Source organism: Tiliqua scincoides, chromosome 1, assembly GCF_035046505.1.
Source record: "Tiliqua scincoides isolate rTilSci1 chromosome 1, rTilSci1.hap2, whole genome shotgun sequence".
NCBI lineage: Eukaryota > Metazoa > Chordata > Lepidosauria > Squamata > Scincidae > Tiliqua > Tiliqua scincoides.
The window spans coordinates 156,348,954-156,362,420 of NC_089821.1; the positions used below are offsets into that span (position 1 = coordinate 156,348,954).

The 13,467-nt window shown below is 44.9% G+C and overlaps 1 protein-coding gene across 1 annotated transcript in view; it reads left to right on the plus strand.

Annotated features, from left to right (window-relative positions):
- The first annotated feature begins 5,488 nt into the window (after positions 1–5,488).
- The window catches only part of WDR35 (WD repeat domain 35), a 35,088-nt gene continuing 27,109 nt past the window's right edge, over positions 5,489–13,467 (plus strand). Inside the window, exons 1-8 of the mRNA XM_066639853.1 lie at positions 5,489–5,611; positions 6,364–6,481; positions 8,164–8,235; positions 8,917–9,009; positions 9,419–9,547; positions 10,210–10,343; positions 11,619–11,784; positions 11,927–12,072. Coding sequence (XP_066495950.1) covers positions 5,588–5,611; positions 6,364–6,481; positions 8,164–8,235; positions 8,917–9,009; positions 9,419–9,547; positions 10,210–10,343; positions 11,619–11,784; positions 11,927–12,072 — 882 coding nt within the window. The 5' untranslated portion in view covers positions 5,489–5,587. The remainder of the gene's footprint in view (positions 5,612–6,363; positions 6,482–8,163; positions 8,236–8,916; positions 9,010–9,418; positions 9,548–10,209; positions 10,344–11,618; positions 11,785–11,926; positions 12,073–13,467) is intronic.

Consider the following 13,467-nt stretch of genomic DNA (forward strand, 5'->3'; position numbering starts at 1 on the left):
CTTTTCAGCTTGTACAGCCTGAGGATGTGGACAGACTCCTTTGGAGTGTGAGGCCTTCTGCCTGCCTGCTTGACCCTTGCCCAGCTTGGCTGATAAGAGCTGCCCGGGGTGGACTGGCTGAGTGGACGGGGAGGGTGGTCAACTCTTCCTTGATGGAGGGGACATTGCCATGTGCTTTGAAACAGGCAGTGGTTCACCTGCTCCTGAAGAGGCCCTCCCTGGATTCCACTGTATTAGACAACTACTGGCCAGTCCCTTTCCCCTGAGATCTCCAGCGGCTGCTGCAGGAACACAGGATGCAGTAGTAGCCACTTTGTTGCCACTGCACCCAGCAGCAGTGGCGCCTTTAGGATTTGGCTATCAAACAGCTTGTCATGTAGTAACAGTGATCATAAGAACATAAGAACAGCCCCACTGGATCAGGCCATAGGCCCATCTAGTCCAGCTTCCTGTATCTCACAGCAGCCCACCAAATGCCCCAGGGAGCACACCAGATAACAAGAGACCTCATCCTGGTGCCCTCCCTTGCATCTGGCATTCTGACATAACCCATTTCTAAAATCAGGAGGTTGCGCATACACATCATGGCTTCTATCCAATAATGGATTTTTCCTCCAGAAACTTGTCCAATCCCCTTTTAAAGGCGTCTAGGCTAGACACCAGCACCACATCCTGTGGCAAGGAGTTCCACAGACCGACCACACGCTGAGTAAAGAAATATTTTCTTTTGTCTGTTCTAACCCGCCCAACACTCAATTTTAGTGGATGTCCCCTGGTTCTGGTATTATGTGAGAGTGTAAAGAGCATCTCCCTATCCACTCTGTCCATTCCCTGCATAATTGTGTATGTCTCAATCATGTCCCCCCTCAAGCGTCTCTTTTCTAGGCTGAAGAGGCCCAAACGCCGTAGCCTTTCCTCATAAGGAAGGTGTCCCAGCCCCGTAATCATCTTAGTCGCTCTCTTTTGCACCTTTTCCATTTCCACTATGTCTTTTTTGAGATGCGGCGACCAGAACTGGACACAATACTCCAGGTGTGGCGTTACCATAGATTTGTACAACGGCATTATAATACTAGCCGTTTTGTTCTCAATACCCTTCCTAATGATCCCAAGCATAGAATTGGCCTTCTTCACTGCCGCCGCACATTGGGTTGATACTTTCATCGACCTGTCCACCACCACCCCAAGATCTCTCTCCTGATCTGTCACAGACAGCTCAGAACCCATCAGCCTATATCGAAAGTTTTGATTTTTTGCCCCAATGTGCATGACTTTACACTTACTGACATTGAAGCGCATCTGCCATTTTGCTGCCCATTCTGCCAATCTGGAGAGATCCTTCTGGAGCTCCTCACAATCACTTCTGGTCTTTACCACTCGGAAAAGTTTGGTGTCATCTGCAAACTTAGCCACTTCACTGCTCAACCCTGTCTCCAGGTCATTTATGAAGAGGTTGAAAAGCACCGGTCCCAGGACAGATCCTTGGGGCACACCGCTTTTCACCTCTCTCCATTGTGAAAATTGCCCATTGACACCCACTCTCTGCTTCCTGGCCTCCAACCAGTTCTCAATCCACGAGAGGACCTGTCCTCTCATCATGGACTGTACTCTGATATGCTAGTTTTCCATGTACAATTTTTTAATAAGAGGTATTCAAACATGTGATGTTTGATGCAGATTTTTCTTTTCTTCATTGTAGACAAGGTAGCAGCAGCAAAAGCTATATTCTGTGCAAATATGAATATAGTCTGTGACCAAAAAAAATGCTAAATTCTGTGACCAAGTAAAGTTATGCAAATCAAGCAATTTGGCATTTTTTTTTCTACTGCCAGTAATGGGAAAGAGCAAGGGACTATGAAGTACACTAAGTCCCTGCACCTAACCATTGGAAATCTAAGATTTCATTTCATCAGTCATTGCCAACATATAGTTAAACCTATCTTTTAATAAGGACTAGAAACATGCTTTAAATCATTAAAAAGCTAGGATTTTTAGATTGCTACGTTTTCTCCTCAGTAGCACATTCTTCACATTTTCTTCTACACTTGTGCAGAATTCCAGAAAAATAAATACATCCCTTCTTGCTTTACTCATAGGACCCACTTTGAATTTGCTAGCCAACACACACAAGAATTTTATTCCTTATATATCGCATTGGCGAGAATTCAAACATAGATCTGCAAAAACAGAAGGATTTATATGCACTTTTTTTCAAATTGAAGGCAACAAAAAGTCAAGTAAGCCAATTTTCATTATAAATTACAGTACTTGTTTAAAGTTATAGCAATGCAGTGGTACAAAAAAAAATCCTAATTACTTACAAAGTAGAAGCAGCTGGAGTTCAATAAATTATCAACACAGACTAAGCACTGTGTTAACCTATGCACTCTCATCTAGCTTAATTAGAAAAAATTGTAGTGTCATTTGAAAATGTAGCCTAGGGGAGAACATTTTAGCACAGCACGCTCTGGGAAGAATTGCATAAACATTTACTCCCTGGTAGCTGCTTACATGCTGAGGCCCAAACCAAATGTTGAGTTATTCCGGGGGATCCTTGAGTTTCAACGCACATGGGACTTGCAGCCACAGTTGGGCTGCATTTGTTTTTCAGCTAACCGCACCAGTAGCACTGGAGAGGTATATGTAAATTTCCTCCCAGCATGCTAAGTTTGCATATGTTTTTCAGCTTCTTGCACGCTCACCATGCTTGCAACCATCCCTTTGAGCTTGAAGGTTAAACATGGCACCCTCTGTGCATGTCATTTGCGTTCCAAATGGACTGAGGGGTGGCATTATTGTTGAGGGCAGATGCCAAAAGTTTGTGCCATGAATGATAGCTGAAAAAATACAGTAATTTGGGGCTAGCTGTTGAAAAGGTTTTTCTAAGGGTGGATGTGACTTCCTAAGGGCTTGCCCTTCTGAGGACAGTAAATGTCCTGTTCTTGCCAGTAACAGAAAGATTCACATGCTGTTTGTTTTCTGTGCTAGCACGCACAGGGCTGGCCTGCTCATGTGGGAACAAGCTGCCAGCCATTCCTTGGGTTGTCCCAAAGCAGACACCCTCCCATTCCCACCCACACCAGCAGACAAAGATATTTCAATTTCATCCTCCTGTGTCTCACTCTCATTCATGCTCCACTGTTGAACACAACTGGACTTCTGAGCAGCGGCATATCCAGGGCTTCTGGTGCCCAGGGCAACATCTAACATCATGACACCACACAGCAGCATGACATCATCAGCTCGCTCATGCTCCAACTGCTTCACATCAAGAAATAGTTGGAGCACAAGTGCACACTTGGCATCTGGCTGGGCGATTTCACCCTCAGGAAACCAGAAATTGCATTTTTCTGCCTGAATGGGCCGTTCTGAAGCACACTGCCTCTGCTAGCTTCAGAAAGATATCTTCAGAAAGTCCTCCAGTTGTCGCCAGAGGACTCAGGTGCAGCCAAGACTGGCCAGCTCAGTGAGGCCAGTTCCTCCAGGCAGGGGACCACTTCCTCCTCCCAAGTAGCTGCAAATATGCTTTACAGCATGTTCATGACACTCAGGGGCCAGCATAAGGGATTTGTGTCAGCTTGGGGAAGGGGTTTGGATTGTGCCAACTCGGGGGAGGATTGAGCTGTAAATGTGTTCTTTAGCCAAAGGCCAGTAGGCACCAATAGTTTAATACTGTAAATCAGGGGTGTCCAAACCCTGGCCCGGGGGCCACATGGCCCTCGAGGCCTCTCAATGCGGCCCTCAGGGAGCCCCCAGTCTCCAATGAGCCTCTGGCCCTCTGGATATTTGTTGGAGCCCACACTGGCCCGACGCAACTGCTGTCAGCGTGAGGGCAACTGTTTGACCTCCCATGTGAGCTGTGGGATGAGAGATCCCTCCACTACTTGTTTCACATCTGTGATGCAGTAATGGCAGAAAAGGAAAGGTCAGTCTTTCTTTGTGCAAGACCTTTTATAGGCCTTGAGCTATTGCCACAGACTGTCTTCATAATGACTCCTCTGAGGAGACAGAAAACCCCAGTCCATAACAGATAGGCCACGATGCCACTGACCTTCAGGGATCTAGGGGCTTCTGGACAGATGTCTAGTGACACATTCCAGAATGTGACAGTAAATTTTAAACTAACCTGTAAGGTTTTCTGTCTACTCAGAACCCCTAAGTCTTGCATACTATTTCTCCCAGCTGGAAATACGAGCTTCCTGCTACAGCACAGAGAGCAATCATGAGAATTTACCACAGCATGCAATTAATGTGTAAATAAGAAGTCACATACTGTATCAATGTTGAAAGACCTGTAAACATAAATATCAAACCACGACTCCATAAGAACCTTGTACACAGGCTTGTAGATTTAATTATACAGTTCTGCGCACTTGTTTTCAAAGTCATTTCAAAAGCAGATGGAAGGAAGAGGAATTGGTTACATTTCATTTTCGTATCACAACTCAGTTATGTATAACAAATCTCCAAAGGCTTTGGAGCATTAAGCGCAACACTCAACAGCTGCATGTCTCTGCTGATGCATTAATGCAGATACTCCAACTTTCTGTCATAACCAAAGAGAGTAAAATGTTTTCCTTCTTTAAAAACAAAAAAATAAACCCCAACCCTTCCTTTTAATCTTCATTACTAAGGAATGTTGCCTCAGCTCACATGTGATACCAAACTATGACCTATGAATTCTAAATGGAAGGGCATGCAATGTCAGTGGGAGTCAACGGGGCTTCCTCCCAGGAAAGTGTGGAGAGGATAGCAGCCTCAGAGCCCAGTCCTGTGCCTGCCTACTCAGAAGGAAGCCCCATTGTAGTCAGTGGGGCTTCCTCCCAGGGAAGTGTGGAGAGGGTCACAGCCTCAGAGCCCAGGCCTGTGCCTGCCTACTCAGAAGGAAGCCCCATTTAGTCAGTGGGGCTTCCTCCCAGGGAAGTGTGGAGAGGGTGGCAGCCTCAGAGCCCAGGCTGTGCCTGTCTACTCAGAAGGAAGCCCCATTGTAGTCACTGGGGCTTCCTCCCAGGGAAGTGTGGAGAGGATTGGGCTGTAAGGGGATCAGCCCCCTTGAATTCAATGGGGCTTACTTCTGAGTAGAACTGCTTGGGCTCTGAAAGCAACAGGGTCAGGATGTGGAGAAGGATGGCCAAAGGCGAAAGAACTGGCAGGTCTACTCAGAAGTAAGGCCCACTCCCAGGGAAGGGTGCCTGGGATGGCAGCCTGCGGGAAAGACGCTGGCAGGCGCCTCCCTTCCCCCTATGGGAGCCTCAGTGGTGACCGAGGCGCCCCTGGAACCTCTGCCTGGCTTCTGCCTCTTAAAGGCTCCTGCGGGACAAGGAAAGGCTGCGCTGCCTCAGGTAGGGAGAACGTGGGCGTGGCGACGCGGCGCGTTCCATCTCCCGGGAGGGGGGTGAGAACGCCTCGTTAAGGGAGCATCCGGGAGGGCACGCGCTCCTTCCGCAGACCCGGAAGTAAAGCGATTCGACTTCCGGTGCGGGCTGGTTGCCAAGGAAGCTGGAGAGCGCTTGTTGCTATGGAGTCGCCAGAGTTTGTTTAGTTCTGCCGGTGCGGCGGAGGAGGAGGGACCGCCGGGGAGGGCAGGATGTTTGTCTACCTGAGCAAGAAGGTGGGTGTGGGGACGGGACGGTCGCGGGTGATTCCGGCCAGGCTGCGCAGTGCAATCCCACCAACGCTTGCCTGGGAGTAAGACCCATAGACTGTAATGGGAGTTACTTCTGAGTAGGCAGGCACAGGCCTGGGCTCTGAAGCTGCCACCCTCTCCACACCTCCCTGGGAGGGAGCCCCACTGACTGCAATGGGGCTTCCTTCTGAGTAGACAGGCACAGCCTGGGCTCTGAGGCTGCAGTGCTACCCACACTTCCCTGAGAGTAAGCCCCGTTGACTGCAATGGGGCTTCTTTCTGACTAGGCAGGCCTAGGGTGGGCTGTCAGTCACCTTACCACCCCTGCAGCTTTTTCATGGGGGTGGTTGTATAGTGTGAGGGAAGGTTCTGGTGGTCTGTGGGGGAGCGCCTGCTCGAGAGATGCTCCCAATGGAGGGGTAAAGAGGGTAAAGAACAGACCCCGCCCCAAACCAGCACTGCACCTGGTCCACCACAATCCCAGTTTCTGCCTCAGCTTCACTCAGAAAACAAAAACGTTGGACAAAAATATCTGGAGTTCAGAGCTGTCCAGATTTTCAGTGTCCAGGTCAGAGGTGACCCGCCTGCATTAAAAGTGGTTTTGTTTTGATCACAGTAATAAGATGAGCAGAAACAGCACTGGTGGAACAATCCACATCCTGTAAGAAGCGACTTCCTGTTTATCTTCATCCTGGGTCTTGTTTTTCATTCCGATGCAAACACTGTATTTCTTCCAGATTACCATACCTGGAAACGTTAGACTGAGATGTATTTCTTGGAACAAGGACCAGGGCTTTATAGCCTGCGGCGGAGAGGATGGGCTGTTGAAAGTTTTAAAGCTAGAAACCAAAACAGGTAAGTTGTCATTCCCTGTGGCAGTGGTAGATCCTTCAGATCTTGGAGTACCTACACATAAGAGTAACGTTCATCTAGATGGATTTGTGAGTGACTCGGGACTCAATCCTAACCCCTTATGTCAGTGCTTTCCAGCACTGACATAAGAGCAATGCAGCTCCGAGGTAAGAGAACAAACATTCCCTTACTTTGAGGAGGCCTCCATGAGTGACACCCAAATGCAGGATGCAGCACATGTCCCATTGGCACCGCTATGCCAGTGCTGGAAAGCACTGACATAAGGGGTTAGAATTGCGTCCTCGGATAACTTGTTGCCCATACCTGACTCCTAATGTCAAAATGAAATTAAGCACTGAAGGGCTGCTTCCTGTATAATCTGGGAAACAGGTTCTCATTCATATCCCACTGACTTCTTAGGCCAAACTGACAGTGACATGTGAGTGGCCTTCTTAGTGGTGTCACCCATCTTACAACACTCCTTGCCATTTATTTCACATCTGGTCTCCTCTTTTCTGATGTTTCTCCATCTCCTGAAGATCTGACTTTTGCAAAAGGCATTGCCAGAGTTCTCCTGACTTTTGTTATTCCTACTGACTTTTTCTGCAACTGTTTTGTTGTATTTTGCAGCTATGGATTCTTTTTTTGGGATGGGGATTGTATTGATTGTTTTTCATGAGTACTGTAAACCACCTTAGACCCCCTCATGGAAGAAAATCAGGATATAAAATCAGTAGAATTTTACAAAACCATAGCAGAAAAAGTCAAGAGAACTCTGGCAATGCTTCTTGCAAAAGTCAGATCGTCAGGTAAATAATAAATAATACTGTGCTGTATGGTGATCCAATAAAGCAGCCAGCTATAGGAAGGTTATAAATTTAGTTTTAAGAGATTATGAACACAATCCTATCCAACTTTTCAGCATTGATGCAGCTGTGCCAATGGGGCTTGCACTGCATACTGTGGTGGAGGGGAGTCACAGAGGCCTCCTCAAGATAAGGGAATGTTTGTTTCCTTACTGCAATGCTGCATTGTGATTGCATCAGCGCTAGAAAGTTGACTAGGATTGAGCCCCTTGTCTGCAGTTCTATAAAGTTGGCTAGGATTGAGCCCCTTGTCTGCAGTTCTATACATACATAACTGTCAGTAAGGCCCGTTGAACTCAGCAGGAATTACTTCTGAGGACTGCACTGCATGGGTTGTATCCAAGCAAAGTTAGACATAACTAGCCCTGCTGATTGATTAGGCAAGTGAGTTGTGACTAACATACCGTAAGTCCCAATAATGTAAATGGAACTTAATCATGACTAACATTCTTCCGATGCAACTTTGATTGCATTAAGTTCAGATTTCATTTCAGACCAGTTTATTTTTGAAAGACAAATTTACTAGAGCTGAAACGTCAAAGTCATGTAAATAAAAACATACAAAATTAAAATATACAAAATTTTTATTCACCCCTCTTTTGATTGTGCATACAGTTTAGCTATTTAACTTAACTGAAGTACAGAGAAGCATTTTACTCAGAGGTATTTACTCACTGGATTTAGGAATTTTACTGAATTCTATCTAGACCACTAAAAATCCTTAGGCAAAAAAGTATAAAGTATACAATTATAAAATTATGCAATGTTCAAATTATGTTTTAAAATCATGTTTTAACTTTATTCTTATTTTCTTAACAGATGAAGCCAAATTAAAAGGACTTGCTGCACCTAGTAATCTCTCAATGAATCAAACTCTTGAAGGGCACTGTGGTAAGAGTTCTAAATTTAATACTCCTACATTACAGATTAGATCACAACTGCCTGCAGAATAATTTGTTCTGAAACTGATGTTGTTTCATTGATGACAAACTATTTCATTTAATGTGTAGAAAGATCTACTCATCACCACTAATTCATGTTTGCAGGGTAACAATTATTTGATAGTTGCTATTGCTATACTTAATTGCAAATGGGCAGCCCAATCCTGAGCTGCCCAGGGCACGCAGTTTCAGCAGCACAGAAAACTGCTGCCACCGGATCCTGTGCACCTCAGGCTACTGCAGGCGGCACCTTGGGAGAAGGGGACTTTAGTTCCCTTCTCCCAGGTAAGGGAAGCAGCCCCTCAGTGGGGCTACTCATGTTACCGCCAACCAAAAGGTCAGCGGTAAGATAAAGATGTTCATGTAGGGCACTGAGCCACACACGAACGCCTTGGATCCGGTGGAGCAGAGCTCCACTGGATCCGCCTCCCGCCCTCCTCCTGGCACACCTCCCGCTCGCCCTCTCTCTCTGCCCTCCACCTGCCTCCCCCCTCCTCGGAACGCCTCCTCCCTGCCCCCTCCCCGCCCCTGCTTACCATGCTGTGGCTCGGTAGTCCATGTGACCACCAAGCAGCGGAAGATGGGCGCCTGCCCGGTGTGAGTTTCAACAATATAATCTCTAATTTTCTAGGTTCTGTTCAGGTAGTGACTTGGAATGAACAATATCAGAAATTAACTACCAGTGATCAGAATGGGCTCATCATTGTGTGGATGCTGTATAAAGGTAGGAGATTTGCTGGTACTTGGTTATCATTATTGTGTCTTTAAGGTATATCAAATCTTACATGTTTTGAGGCTTTTACAGCCTAATCCTATGCTTCCCAGTGCCATAAGCTACAGCAGTGCTGAGATGGCTGCTGCTGTATCCTGCAGGGCCAGGGAAGCCACCAGAGGTCTTCTCTGGTGAAGGGGACAAACCACGTGAGGGACGGATCCCTCATGTATCTTGTAATGAATTTTTAGCATTTGGATTATTCTCAAAATAATCTCTCTCGGTGGAATTAAATTTATTTGAAGTTACCCACTGTTTTTTCACAAGTAATTCCAACATTGGTTTTACTTCTGAAAAAAATTGTTAAAATGAGAAATAGCAATATAGAAAATATGACAGCATTTTCATTCTTTGGTTTCAGGTGCTTGGTATGAGGAGATGATCAACAACAGAAACAAATCTGTTGTTCGAAGTATGAGCTGGAATGCTGATGGACAGAAGATTTGCATTGTTTACGAAGATGGTGCTGTAATTGTCGGTTCTGTGGATGGTAAAGTGTCAACTAAGTACATGCAGTCTCTCTGAGTAGCTCTTGTTTTTGGTGTTTTCACATTGAACAACAATTCATAAACCTTGCATGCAGATTTAGCAGTGGGCTATATTTGTAGTAGAAGGGTGGTTTTCTAAATGTTATTTTCTTAGATAAGAGCTAATCAGCTTCTATTTCACTATATGACAAATACATTCAGTTGGAGGTATTTGACCAAAAAGAGATGCAGTTTTTCATGTGTTTTATGCACTGCATTTATAAACTTATGTATGCTTATACATTCAAATGAGAGAACATATTAACAAATTTTGAAACCGATAGAGAAATAATAATAAATAAGCAGCATGTGAAATTTTGATATACCTGACATGTCTCTTTTCTCAATTATTTTAAAATGGATACCATTAAAATAAATAGGATTTACAGGAATGTACGACACATTCCAGAGTATTACTTCTATGGATTTGAGGTCACTTTTCTCATGTAACACTCTTCCACTATGTTGGAAACAGTCTTTTCTTCTAGCAGGAGAGCATCTTTGAATCCAAGCTTGTATGACTGAGAAATTTATATTCATAGTACATGGAAAAGTTCAAAACTTTAATATCATAAATGCTTTATTTTTAGTGGTGTGCTATGATGGGCATATTTTCTGTTAACAGGGAATCGTATTTGGGGAAAGGATTTGAAAGGTACACAACTTTGCCATGTTGCATGGTCTCCAGACAGCAGAACCCTTCTCTTTGGTATGGCAAATGGAGAAATACATATTTATGACAATCAAGGGAATTTTATGGTAAGCTTAGGTACAGATGATGGACTCTCTTTGTCTGCTTTTGGGTGATTTCACTGCCTAGTTATTCTCACAGTTGGGAAGATTTTCCTCAACATGTCTGTCTGAGCTACAACATAAAACCATTGCTATGTATTCTTCCATAATTATGCTTAGAAAGTGTTCTGCAATTACCATAGGAATTGAAATTTTCATGCCATCGTCTGCAGTGGAACACAGCAGCCAAGTCACTGTCCACCACCTTCCTATCAGAACTAGTCCCTAAATGGATAACTTGGAATGAGAAAAGAACAATCCCAGAACCACCGCTAGCAATGACTGGAATAAAGGGGAGGCAGCAGATACCACTATCCCCTCCCCAGGAAGATGTCTCACTCAAATATGCTGCAGATTTGGAAGATCCCATGCATCTTGACTTGACCCACTCCCCTCCAAAACACCCCTCGTAGGGGCCAGGAGCTGGGAGTCCAGAAGCTGAGTCACAAGTTGACCCTAAACCTCAATGCTTTTCTGCCAGCATGAGGCCCATCACCCCTGATCTCTGTTTGGTAAGAGGAAGCCAGAAATGAGACATTCGCCAGATTAGGGTCCTGCTGACGCTGTCAAAACACTTGGTTTTGAAAGAGGCAGAAAATCAGGGCCACCTATAGTTGACCAGTGCCTAATAGTTGCTGATGCATAACTCCTGTTTTGGAAAGCTTGGTCTATAACTTGTTGGATATCTCACCAGTAGGATAGAAAGTGGAGTCATAAGAGCAATGTGGTGGGAACAGGATACAAATACAGCAATAAATATAACCTACTTAATCAAAATGATTAAATCAAATTAAACACAAGTATTCTGTCTCAGTTGAATTGTTGGTTATAACCAGAGCACGTTCACTTTTTTCTTAGGCTTTTGTAAAAGCATTCATACTCAGATCATTAAGGAAGCAGAAAACTCTTAGTTTCTTCTGCCCTTGCCTTGTTTTCTCATTCCCTCCCACCCCTTTCAAAACTGAGCGCATGCTACTACCATGGTATTCTCTGGCTCTCCTCTCCTTCCAGTTGGCCTGAAAGGAAAGAAGGGGCAGGCTTACACAGTAGCATCACATAGTTGTTGCCTGCCCCCAGATGGCAAAAGAGGAACTGTGACAGTGTCCACTCATTAGCCGACTCTTAGCGGCTGACTAAAGCTGAGCTATATCTTGAAGGTGGGTCTCATGTTGCAGTTTGGGATCTGAGGTGATTCCCAGTTCTTGACAAGTTTTAGACTGCTGTATCACATGTTTATTTTAGATGAAAATGAAAATGAACTGTTTGGTGAACATTACTGGAGCATTCAGTATTGCGGGAATACATTGGTACCCTGGCACAGAAGGTTATGTTGAACCGGATTGCCCTTGCCTTGCTATTTGTTTTGACAATGGAAGGTGCCAAATCATGAGACATGAGAATGACCAAAGTAAGTGCAACTTGTTGTTATCCCTCTAAAGTTCGAGGAATTCTGTTGTTTGAAGGTCTTGTTCACATCTTGCCCATTACAGTCATTCTTCAGACAAGGTTTCCATGAATACTGTTTAACTTGTCTTTAATCTAACCACTAGATCCTGTCTTAATTGACACTGCTTTGAACGTTGTGAGTATTCAATGGAACCACTGTGGGAATGTGCTGGCAATTGCAGGCTTCCAGAAGGTAGCTTCTCAAGATAAAGATATAAACATTGTGCAGTTCTACACTCCATTTGGTGAGGTAAAAGTATTTGTTGTTTTCCTTTCCCTATGGAATCTTGTATACGAGTGCTGAATAAATCTTAACATAATGGTCTAAACCAGTGGTTCCCAAACTGCTGGGTTGGGACCCACCAGCCTAGGAAGCATGGCTCCTTAAGGGGGGGGGGGGAAGGCAGTGACATGATCCCCAGGATCATGCCACTGCTGGGGTCAGGGGGGAGGTTTCACTTATCTCCGCCTGTGCTGGCCTCCAGGGGCTTCGGGGAATCCTCTGCAGGGCTCCTCAAGAGAAAAGTTGAAAATAGTGATCAGAAATTACTTCTGGTTTTTGATTGTGAAACTGGAATGGTTTCTGATAGCTGTTTTTAACTTTTCAAAGGTTTGGGGAGCCCTGCAGACATACCTGCAGGGCTCCCTGCACCCCTCAAAGGCTTGCACAGGTGGAGGTAAGTAGGGAAAAAAACCCTGCTCTGTCCTCAGCACTGGCACAATCCTGGGGATCTTGTTGCTGCCTTCTCCCCATCCCCGCAAACTCTTAGTGGTTCCCTTCTGAAGTCTGGGAACTACTGGTCTAAAAACTTCCCAAGAGTTTTCAGATTGTATTCCAGGGAAATTTTAATGAAGCAGAAGCTTATTTAATAGTCAGTAATGATAGATAAGTTCCCCATGAGGACATCTTGCTACCAGTTTTCTCCTGTAATGCAAAGTAGTATTTGGTCAGGTCACATTCTCAGATCACAGGGTGGAGTAAATCGTACTGTGAAACCCATCTAAGTGTGCACCTAGGACATTACTTTTCTTTGGCCCTCCCTTCTAACCAAAGAGGAGTTAACTACCTCTTACATGCTGGACAGATAGGAAATTCATAGTAAGATCAACTTTCCACACCAATTTAATGTTTCTTAGCTTCGTCAGTAGCTCTATAATTGTTTTAACCTCAAAGGATTAGATTTTGGAACTATGGGGGGGCCATAACTGCGAATTCGAAGATTGGGTCCGCCGACCCCACACGCGCTCACTCCAGAGGGGAGGGGAGCCCTGCTCTCCTCACCTCTGGAGGATCCTCTGAGCCCAGCAGTAAAAAAAAAATGCAACTTCCAGTTTCTCCATAAAATCGGAAGTGACTTTTTTAATCCCTGGAGGGCCAGCATTGGGAGGCCCAATGGGAAACAGCTGAATACATTTTGTAGTCATGACTGGAATTAGGGAAGAAGTATTCTGAGGTGAGATATTTTATGATTCTATTTTCTATATCTCTAGAAATTTATATTGCATAAAATATCATTTTATGGATTCATAAGTAACTCATAAGTTATAAAAAGCTTGCTACAGGCGTACCCCCGTATCCGTGGAGGTTCTGTCCTGGAAACCCCCCCCCCCACACACACTGTTAAGTGAAACTGCAGATACGGGT